The sequence below is a fragment of the Delphinapterus leucas genome, chromosome 9 (assembly GCF_059928025.1).
Source record: "Delphinapterus leucas isolate spDelLeu-1000000601 "Yukka" chromosome 9, BTC_Dleu_Yukka2, whole genome shotgun sequence".
Lineage (NCBI taxonomy): Eukaryota > Metazoa > Chordata > Mammalia > Artiodactyla > Monodontidae > Delphinapterus > Delphinapterus leucas.
The window spans coordinates 12215084-12226107 of NC_143137.1; the positions used below are offsets into that span (position 1 = coordinate 12215084).

An 11024-nucleotide genomic window follows, 5' to 3' on the forward strand; every position below is an offset into this window, starting at 1 on the left:
CCGCGAGGTACCAGGACCCACCTGGGGCTTTGCTCCACCAAGCTTGTGTCGGCATCTGAAACACACAAGCAGGCCAGGCTAAAGGTCCTGGGGGTAGTAAAGGTAGCTAAAGGTCACTGCCAGAAATAACTAGTTATAGCCGAATCCTGAAGAGGGGGTCCTATGAGTAAGGCGGAGAGGAGGCTGCTGGGAACAGGACGGGCACTCTCACAGGGCGAGGAGATATGTAGATCTGGGATCAGGGAGCAAAACCTCTGTACCCACAGGGGCCCCAGTGACCCAGTCCCTTTTTCCCTCCCTCAAGCCACCGAGTGGCTGTCTCTGCCTGGCCTCTGACCTGTACTCACTGCACCCATGAGAACCCAGCCCCACAGGATGGGAAACAGGGCCATTCCCGGGCCTCTCCGGCAGGGCAGTGGGACGGGGGACCACGGGACAGGGACAGCCTAGGCAGGAGAGCTGATCTTGGCCTGTAAGGTGGTGATTAGTGTCTGAGGCTCTCTGGGCCCGACACTCAAAAGGGAGCAGCTTTTCCAGGAAACTCAAGATCTTATCTTCTCACTGAGGCTCAAACCTCAAACTGGAGTTTCCTGTTTCGGCACGCCAACACGCACTCACTCGTACACACTCCCCAGGCTCACTGGGGGCCTTAGTGAAGGTGTCTGGCCCTGCACCCTCTTAGCTGCTTCGCAGAGATTCCGTGCTGAATCCGTGCCTCAAGTTTTTGCAAGGAATTAAAGTAACTCATTGCAATGAAGCCACACTTGCAGATTGAACAAAGACATCTTCTCATAGGCATAGAGGCTGCTGCAGGTCAGTGTTGGGCGGTCGGCAATGGACACTCATCTCCAGTGACCTGTGTTTTCCTCTGCAAAAGCAAATACAAACCAAATGGAAGAGGCTCAGTTCTCCTGTTGAAAATAAGGGGAGAGACTTCCCTCCCCTCCATTTTCTTAAGAGCATTTACTGTAGAAAACTTGTAAGTTCTTTCTCTGTCTCTTTGAAATGCATACACTCTTAAAAGCTAAATCACTTTTAAGACCCAGGAATGTCTTTCTCAAGGACCTGCAACCATCTCTTTGGAATATAAACATCAAGGAAGATGAGCTTAACTTAGTCTAGAGCAGACGGCTGGCACCGAGTTGCAAAATGATTTCATCATAAAGATATAACATGTCTATTTCTCCTTTGGTAAAGCCAATTTGCAAACACAGATAGACAGCCCAATTACCAAGTGACTTCAGCGTGAACTGTGGATGAACAAAAGGTCCTGTCGAGTCCTCTCATTTGGGGACTAGTTATTGCTTGAGAACACGTGTGCAGTGGGTTTGATCTGCTGGTCTGTATGATAGGCCGAAATTTCTTTTTGTCTCTGCAATCTCTTAACGAAATGCTTGTGGTGTGTATCACATTCTGACTTAATGATTATTCAATAATAAAACTGTTTTCTTTCTCTTCTACCTTTGTGGAGAGATTTTCTGAGTTGGGAGGGGATTTTGTTTTTAATTGTATTTTCCCAGCAACTCACATTGCTGCCACTTACTGGCAGTGTGAACTTGGACTTCGGTTTCTTCCTCTGTAAGACGAAGATGATAATGAAAGCCTTTTCATAGGAGTAAGTGGATTCATACATGAACATTTCTGAGAGTAAAACTTGGCAGAGACTAATCGCTTAATGAGTTGACCTCTATTATTGCAATTGTAAACTTCCGATAAAAACATATAGTGGCTTTTATTGGTCTTTAATCTCCTATCACTTAGTAATCAACTGAGATTCAAATCACGAGTTCTCATACTTTTTTTAACATTGATAAGAGGCCTCGTGTTTTGGTAACCAATGATCTGGGAAATGAGATTTAAAAGACCCACACCTACCGTGGCTACAACCTCAGCATGTTATAGACAGAACTATGGAGACACAGAGGGGTCTAGCAACAAAACTTTACTCTTTCAGGACCTGGGGCTGCACAATATTCAAGTTGGTGTCAGGACACTCCATAAATGGAGAAGGGAATTAGAGCAGGGTGAGGCTGCAGACCCATCTTCCGAGAGAGTCTGTGTGTCGCGGCCCAGCAGCGGCCTGGCATCCTGGGGTTCTGTGCCTCCCAGAGTCACTATTTTTTCTAATCTGCTGGAGTTTTAATACATGCAACAATACGGTTCACACGAGTCTGGCCAAAGATAACAGTCACTGATGGCATTTGGTGATGGTATAATACAGTTTACAATTCACTTGGCTCGCAAGCTTTGAAACCGTGTGGTTCAATTTTTTTAAAAATACGGATTTTCATTATGTACAATTCCGTGTGTAACTTCATTAATATTTTCTATATCACACTTTCAAATTTGCATCATCTAAATGTGCACAAAATGTCAATTGCACTACATTCTAAGTAACATGGGCTGATTCCCTTTTTTGGGGGGGAGGCGGGAATCTGATTTTTTTGTACGTTAAGTTTCAGGTGTACAGCATTATAATTCAACACCTGTACACACTGCAAAGTGATCTCCACCACAGGTATGGTTACCATCCATCACCATGCAGTTGACTCCCTTCACCCACCCCCATGTCCCCTTCCCCTCGGGTAACCTCTGCTCTGATCTCATGTGCTGAGTCACTCTTGTCTTTGGCCCCCTTACCTATTCCCAGCCACATCCGTCACTCCAGAGAGGGAGAGAGATGAGCTCTGTGAAGCATTGCCCAAATCACACCTCTTGAATACCAGACCAAAGGACACGCTGAGATGGTGTGTCCTCACAAGCCTCGTGCACTTAATCCTGAGGTTTGCTTCTGAGAGAGTCAACTCTGGGATTTGGATGACTAAAGGAAAGGGGGCTGGGAGAGGGGAGAAAACCATAACTGGGGTTGTGGTGGTCAGCACTCTGGCCGGTGAGCGGACTGCAGGAAAACGGATCCTGGACCCATCTTGGTTTACAGGGCTGGCAGTCCTATCTCCCGGCCCCCTTCTCCATTTGTCTTAATCCCCAAGTGCGACTGGGATCACAGTGTCTCTGACACCCCTGTTATCTCCTCCCCGGGCTCTGGTTCCTCAAGGTCGGTGACTCCCCAGGCTCCATCCTCTGGCCTTGGCCAGGCTCCCGTCCTGGGCCAAAGTAAGCCTCTTCCTTCCAGGTGGCTGCTTAGCTCCCTACCTTCTCTGCCTGCTCAGAGGTGGGTGGTATGCTTGCCCTCTTGGGAACGGTGTTTCCTCCCCACCGCGCCCCAGCTACTACTCAGGTGCTCACAGCAGCTGCAAACAACCTCAGCTGGGTCCTTACCAGCTTTGATGGGCTCCATAGGTGATGAGAAGAACATGCGTGGCCTGAATGGAGGCGTAAACAGAGGTGCCAGCTTCTTCCTGCCCTCACTTAAGCTGGATTCCTGTGTGGAGGTGTGTGGTCCGGATTCTGTGATGGAGGAGGCCCTCGAGGCATGTATCCTTGTTAATTTTTCAGATCCTCTCCGTTGTCTGATGGAGGAAGAACACTGAGGGTCAAATGATTATCAGCTCTGTCACTCACACTGGAAGAAAGAACTCTAGGATTAGAGACTTTGGTCCCCTCCCTAAGGAGCAGCCAGCAAATGACACCAGCTCCCTCCACCAGGACAAGCCACAGTAGAGATGCCTCCAGGGGGCTGCGTGGCTTATGGGTGTCTGTGACCTAAGGAAATAATGGAAAGAGCACCATCCTGGGGGCAGGGCCCCTATGGCCTCGCAGTTAGCTCTGCCGCCGACGGGATGGGGGTTCGGGCACTACGCATGTTACTCCCTGATGTTCCCATTTCCTCATCAAAAAATTAAGTGGACTGGAATTTTTTGAAAATCAAGTGGATCTAAAGTTCCTTTTCACTCTGGTGTTCTGATATTTTAATATTCCTCTGCGTTTCTTCTGTTTGCCTCGTACCAAAGAGCTTGCCAGCGGGGAAGTTGGCCAAGACTCCAGTGGAGGGTCCCCGAAGGTGACTTCTCCAAATGGCAATCTGTGGGAGGAAGGGCAACATGCAGAGTATCCCAAAGGCAAATTCACATTTATTCCCCCTTTTCTCCCTCTCCTTCCCCTCCTCCGCCTCTTTGCTCCTCCCCAGCGACGTGCAGAAACTTGCAGCTGCCCCAGATGTGCCCATCTGGAAAGCTGATTATGGCTCCTTCACCTCTACATGTCCTTCCAGGGATTAGTAGTAAAGACTCCTCCAGGAGATGGAGACCATAGCCTTCCCCTCCGCATCTCCCAACACCTCCTCTCCTCCTGCACTGTAGGGAGGCTGGAAGGCAGGGCCACTTGGAGTCCCACTCCCTGTCTGTGCATCACTTCTATATAGAGACAAAATAGAAAATGCCCATAAGAAGTTGGGGTGAGGGACATGTGCCAGAGGCCAGAGCGCTCAGTAAGAACATCCAAGGATACAGGGATGGTGGGGGCAGAAAGGGAGAGAATGGAAGGAGGGAGAGAGAAATAGAGGGAGAGGCAGGGAGAAATAAAACCTCCTTGATTCTGCAGGGTCCCCATGGATAGGACACTGGTATTGGGTCAGGAGGGAGGAGACTGAGTGATTCATTCCCAAGAATTTCATGCCAGGTCCCTACTCCAGGGCAAGGGCAACCTTCTCTGGGCACCTTACACCTCCAAGTTATGTAAGTGGCACCACTCTGAACCCAGAGATAATGAGATCAGAAGAGCCCCACTCTGTCCCTCCCCCATGGCATGGTGCCTAGCACAGGCAGAGGTACATATAAGTCCATACTTCTTGAGTGTCCATCTAAGGAGAGATGCTTCAGACCCCAGGAGCCATGGCCTGTGCCCTTCTCTTTCGGCTTCTCCTACTTATGGCCCTGCTGACCTCCTCTCAAGGCAACCACCTGGGCCTCACATCACGTCTGCGTTATTCCATGTTCCTAGATCCTTCTAATGTTATTTTCCTGCACTGGGACTTTGACCTTGAGGCTGAGATCATCACTTTTGAGCTCCAGGTCCAGACAGCTGGCTGGGTGGGCTTGGGTATCACAAATCGCTACACCATGGTGGGAAGCAATCTGGTTGTTGGAGGAGTCTCACCGGACGGCAATGTCTATTTCTCGGTGAGTGTGAGGGTGACTCCCTCCCAAGCGTGAGGGTCTCTTGCTGGGTGGAGGGTGGCTCTGAGTCCAGGAAGGATCCGCATTTTCCAAACACATCCAGGCCCAGAGCACCAACTGATGGCTGACCTCTCCCTACAGAAATGGTCCATTGGAGAGTTTGAATCTAGGTCTTCCAGACTGCATGTCTCTAAGTTGCCAAGGGAATGGAGCCATTGGACTGAAAGAGAGAGAGTCCTGGACCACGGTCTCGGTGCAGGTCACTGGGGGGAGAGTCAAAGCTGTTTGGTACACAGTCCTCATCTTCAGTTACCTTTAGGATCAGTCAAATAGATCACAACATAAAATAATCTAACAACAACATCAGCACCTGCAACAATAATAGCTTAAAATTGTTACTCATTTTTGGTTAAGTAGCCATTGGTCCAAATTCTTTGCACATTAAACCTCACAGCATCACCATGAGGTTTCTTCCCGCATTTTACAGTTGAAGACGCAGCTCACGCGTCTCCCAGTCTCACTCAATCTGAACTTCATTTATATGGCGAAGTGCCCATGTTAAGAGCCCCATGAGAAGAGGAATAGCATAGACAGTTCAGAGAATAAGTGAGCTTTTAAGACTTGGGGATACAGGAATATTAGGATTTATGGAGATGAGATTTGAAATGGGAGAAGCAAAGCAAGGTCAAGTGGTTAAACTCCATCAGACACTGTCCATCCCTCTTCCCCACGAATCCCCCCTTGATGCTATGCTCTGTCCTAGGAGCAACTTATAATACAGACCTGGGTTCTGCTAATTTGGTACTTTATTGGGGCTAAATGGGCCCAGACTACTCTGAATCCGTGACCACGTAGGGCTCCTGGTTCTTACCCCTTCACCCTTCCTGGACCCTAGAATCAGCACCTGGTGGATGAAGACGCTCTGGAGGAGGGAGCCAGGACGCAGAGCTGCAGGCACTGACAGAAGACACCATCTATACCACCATGCGCTTCTCCAGGCCCTTCCGCTCCTGTGACCCTCAAGACCAAGACATCACGGTAAAAGAGGGAGGAGAGAGGAGCATTTGCTCACAAGCAGCCTTCCTTCTAGGAGGTGAAGTCACCCCCAACCTGGAATGGCCGTGCCTGTCAGGCAGCCAGTCTTGGTTCCAGGGCCCTCGTCTCTCTCAGCCTTCCCAGGCACGGCCCCAATCCTGCCGCCTCTGATTCCACCAGCCCTCTACAGGTGGCCTCCCACTGACTCAGCCCCATGCCACCCTCCCTAGTGTCCCCTCCTGAAGAACCTTGTCTGATCTCCTTGAACTTCAGTGTCATGAACCAGATGTGGACACAGGCTCAGAGAGGGGACATGAGAGGGGGTGTGACTTACTCAACATCTCCAGCAAGTCAGCCTCTAGGCAGAACTGGAACCTGACTAGTTCTGAACCCCAGTCTGAAGTGTTCTCCTTTCTGAAACCGCTAGGTGGCATTTTGGGGGGGCTCCAAGGAGCTCTGGCTCTTTATGTCTCAGTGCAGAAAGAATTCAGGGAGAGGCAAAGTGACAGATAAGAAGTGAGTTATTAGAATAGGAAGCTTGTGAGGCTTATATCAGGTGGGTGAGAGGGTGCCGCCCCAGAGAACTTAGTGGTCTACAGTTTTACAATCAAAGGAAAACTGGGGAGGGGGAGAAGACCAACTTCTTCCTCATTCTTGAGTAGACACAAGCTTCCATCATCAGCTCTGCCTCCAGGTTGGGCAGGGGAGTTTTCTTGTCCCAACATGATCAAGCCAGGACTGTCGTGATACTACGGAAAAATTATTTCAGGTCTCAGTACAGTGAGGGTCTTTCACTTTGACATGTCACCTTTCCATAAATTATTGTTTTTGATGCGTGCAGAGAGCATGTCCTAGGGGTCATTAACTTACTGAGCTCACTGGGAAGGATATGGGTCTCATGTCACCATTGTTTTATTGTTTTGGGGCATGTCTCATGCTTCTGTTGCATGGTTTTGTTGCTAAGCAAGCCTGCTTGGTTTTGTGGTTAAGTAAACCTGCTTTCTTGAGTAATCGTTAACTTACAGGGGTCCGCCATACTTTTTTCTCTACTTACAATCCCCTTGTGGTATTAACTATTTAATCACCTAGTTTGTCCCTTTACTCTGTCCCTGTAAGTTCCACTGTGTCGATGTGAGCAAGTGGCTTGTGTCAGTGGCTGGGTGTGGGTGTGTGCAAAGTGCTGCTCGTGGGCTGCAGCACCTCAATGCCCCCAGAGTGACACTGTGAGGGTGCTTGCCACCTACGGCCCAGATGACACTCTGAAGCTGGATCGGGAGCGTACTTTTGTGAGTCCATCTTCCTGCTCCAAATTGTCCACCCCGATGATCTCGACGTCCCCGAGGACACCATCATCCATGACTTGGAGATCACTGATGTAAGGCCCCTCCTCCCCACCCAGCCGCCTCCAGCCACTGCCCACCTTCCTCTCAATCCAGACCTTCCTCTTGCACCCAATATTCAGTACGTTCCTGGAACTGAGGTTCCTCTGACTCCCCTTGGTCCCCCGAGGATGGTCAAACTGGCCCTCAAGTGGCCACCCTTCCCCGACCTGTCCCTTCCCCTGCTTCTCCGGGAGTCTCCCTACCACCTGCTCAGCCTCTGTGTGTCCTTGTCCAGTTCTTCATCCCAGAGGATGACACCACGTACGCCTGCCCCTTCCTCCCTCTCTCCATCGTTAGCAAGAAGCACCGTATCTACAAGGTACCATGAAACAGACTTCAGGACATTGTCAAGGTGGTCGAGACAGGCAGTGGGCATGGTTGACTCTGAAGAGATGGTGTTCAGAAAACTGCTGGGAGGATGAAGGAGGGATGTGGTCAGGAGAACATGGGGGCCAGGCCAGGTTTGGTGGAGGTGGCAGTTTCGTGATTTCCCGAGCCCAGAACTATAGCTCCCAGCGCTGTTTTATTCATGCCCCACAGTGCAGCAGCGATTTTGATGACGGTCATTGGTTAATGAGTGTTTGCAAAGAACAAAGTATAAGTCCTGTCCTGGGCCCAGAATTGTGTTCTCTTAGCCCAGGAGGAGGTGCAGGCTGGGGAGACGTGGCCAAAGGCTGTCAGGTCGGGAAAGTCTGGCTAGAGGAAACTCAAGTCGGTCATCTGACTTCACATTTGAGTGCTTTCACTTTTGATCGAATAAATAAAAGTGTGACCTTACAATGAGTGGCAAATGCGTGGGAGCCATTGTTTTCTTTAGAGAGTGAATCCAACAAGGCATGATCACATGCTCAAATATAGAGAACTGACGAGGTTCTTAAGGGAAAGTAGAAAGTCTTGGGATGTTCCCGGCTGGATCAAGTGTGTTGTGCTATCAGGAAGGGATTTTAAAAGGGTGAGGGCTGAGAGAGGAGTCAGACTGAGTGCAGGGGAAATGATAGGTTGGGGAAGGAAAAAAAAATAAGAGGGAACGGAAGAGAAAGAGAAAGAGAGAGAAGTGGGGACGGGCATAGTTTTATTTGGGGAAAAGGAACAGCGGGGATAAGAACATGGCCCAGAAGATCTTGACCACACTCTGTCCTGCGTCCCCTGCCCAGTTTGAGCCCAAGTTGGTCCATCACAAGGAGACGACGGTGCACCACATCCTGGTGTACCGCCTGCGGCAACACCAGTGCTCTGCCCAAGGGCATCAGCGACTGCTACGGGGCCGACCCCGCCTCCTCCCTCTGTTCACAGGTCATCGTGGGCTGGGCTGTCGGGGACACAGTGAGTCGTGTGATGAGAGAAATCAGCCGCTAAGGGGACACGTGTGGTTGGGCAACTGGGATTGTTGGATTGATAGAAGGTGGGGAAACGGGAGGTCTGGGACGAGGGCCAAAAGACAAGGGCAGGTCCGGGTCCCTGCACCTACTTCCCAGCCATTCTTGCCGCCAAATCACCCTCCATCCAACAGTTACCAGTTTCCAGGTGACGTGGGTATCTCTACTGGGATGGCTTTGGACCCCCAGTGGGTCCAACTGGAGATTCACTACAGCAATTTGCACAGTCTTCCTGGTGAGCGCCTAGAGCATTTACGGGAGAGCGGCGGTGAGGCTGGCTGAGCCCTCTAGGTGTCGGGAAGGGATGCAGGATGCACGCCTACTTCTTCTGCTGGCAGCGCCCCCCCGCCCCCCCCCTCCACTTTCCCAGGGCCTCTTCCTCCCCACCGTGCGACACGGTCTCCTGCATCCTGTGATTGGTCCTTCCTGCACCAGGTGTGTACGGCTCCTCGGGGATTCAAGTGTGCTACAAGGTGCAGCTACGCAAATATGACATGGGTGTCCTGCAGCTGGGCTTCTGCGCTTTGCCCATCCACTTCATACCCCCGGGTGCCGAGTCCTTCGCATCCTATGGGCTGTGTAAGGCGGAGAAGTTTGACGAGGTGAAGCTGGGAGGCACCCCTCCTCCCCTGAGCTTCCCGGTTCCCCATCGCAAATCTGCTGTGACCCACAAGGCACAGCTTGAGCCCCAGATTTGGAGAATGACCACTGCCTGGTGCTCAGGAAAATCGCTCACCTGAATGGGGCGGGGGAGCCAGGAGGCAGGGCTGCAGGGCAGGAAGAGGGGCCAGGAGGTCCAGTAGGGACTAAAGGGGTGTGTCTCAGTCATAAGACGAAGGGGTCAGATGTGAAAGGAGGAAACCCAGGAGCGGGGCCAGACGAGAGTTCCTAACAAGCCAGGTGGTCTCCTCCCTGCCACAGATGAACGGGGCCCCGGTGCCTGACATCCAGGTCTGCGGCTACCTGCTCCACACCCACTTGGCTGGCCGCACTCTGCAGGCCGTGCAATACAGGTAAGGAAGACACGGATTGGAAGCTCTCCCTTCTGTATTTGGAAATAAATGTTAGCAATAATTATTTATTCTGCGGCATGACGTTATGCTCAGTTGGGAGTAGGAGAAGCTAGAACTATCCCTAGAGTAGTGATGACAGGAATATGACAGCGGAGGGAGCTTTTTCATTTTACAGGCAATCTGTGCCCACAGAATGACTGCACACGCTGCTTCTCTGTTGACAGACCCCCTCCCTGCTTCATCCTCTCCTTATTCCTGTCCCCTCCCCTTGTCCCCCTCCAGAAATGGAACACAATGCCGAACAATCTGGAAAGATGATTCCTATGACTTGAATCTGCAGGAGACTCGAGATTTACCTTCTTGAGTGGCCATCAAGCCAGTGGGAGCCTGGCGGGAGGCATGGCCGGCATTGGGGGAAGGCAGGGTCAGCACTCAGTACTGTTAGCCAAGAGGACTGTACCAGTCCCTCTGTGTCTTACTTTGAGCCTTTGTTTCGCTCTGCACAGGGAGATGAATTGTTGGTAGGGTGTCACTACCAGACGCTGGACCGCGACTCCGTGACTTTTGTAAGTACCTCTCTCCCCATCGTGGTCAATGACAGTAGCCTCAGAATAGAGCCCCATCCCTGGCCTTGGCCATCACGTGACTCAGATTATTCCAGCTGAAGCCCCTTTCTTTCTCCAATGGTACTACCCAGGCACATGGGGCTTCATGCTCTCACATCCCCATGACTGTAAGATGGGTACAAGGATTCCCGTTTTCTCTGTCAACGACCCACTAAGATTATGAAAGGAAAGCATGTGATCGTGTCTAAGAGCGTGGACTCTGGGCCTGATCACCTGGCTCTGGATGTCAACATGCTCATTAATAACTTTATACCCTTAGACAAGTTATTCAGATTCCTTGTGTCTCAGTTTCCTAATTCTCAAAAGAATTAATACTATCTGGGCTTCCCTGGTGGCGCAGTGGTTGAGAGTCCACCTGCCGATGCAGGGGACGCGAGTTCGTGCCCCGGTCTGGAAAGATCCCACATGCCGCGGAGCGGCTGGGCCCGTGAGCCATGGCCGCTGAGCCTGCGCGTCCGGAGCCTGTGCTCCGCAACGGGAGAGGCCACAACAGTGAGAGGCCCGCATACCGCAAAAA

At 51.1% G+C, this 11024-nt stretch overlaps 1 protein-coding gene across 1 annotated transcript; it reads left to right on the forward strand.

The window, feature by feature from the left end:
* The first annotated feature begins 6059 nt into the window (after positions 1-6059).
* LOC149748349 (putative DBH-like monooxygenase protein 2) lies at positions 6060-9608 on the forward strand. Its single transcript, XM_089917967.1, has 5 exons — positions 6060-6113; positions 7289-7396; positions 7728-7811; positions 8647-8815; positions 9304-9608. Exons 1-5 carry the CDS (start codon positions 6060-6062, stop codon positions 9606-9608), a joined length of 720 nt encoding a protein of 239 aa, XP_089774093.1.
* Positions 9609-11024: the final 1416 nt, after the last annotated feature.

Coding starts and splice junctions, on each gene's coding strand:
- LOC149748349 (XM_089917967.1), top strand. CDS start 6,060: ATGCGCTTCTCCAGGCCCTTCCGCTCCTGTGACCCTCAAGACCAAGAC. Junction 7,397..7,727: donor TGGATCGGGAGCGTACTTTT/GTGAGTCCATCT, acceptor GTCCTTGTCCAG/TTCTTCATCCCAGAGGATGA. Junction 7,812..8,646: donor AGAAGCACCGTATCTACAAG/GTACCATGAAAC, acceptor TCCCCTGCCCAG/TTTGAGCCCAAGTTGGTCCA.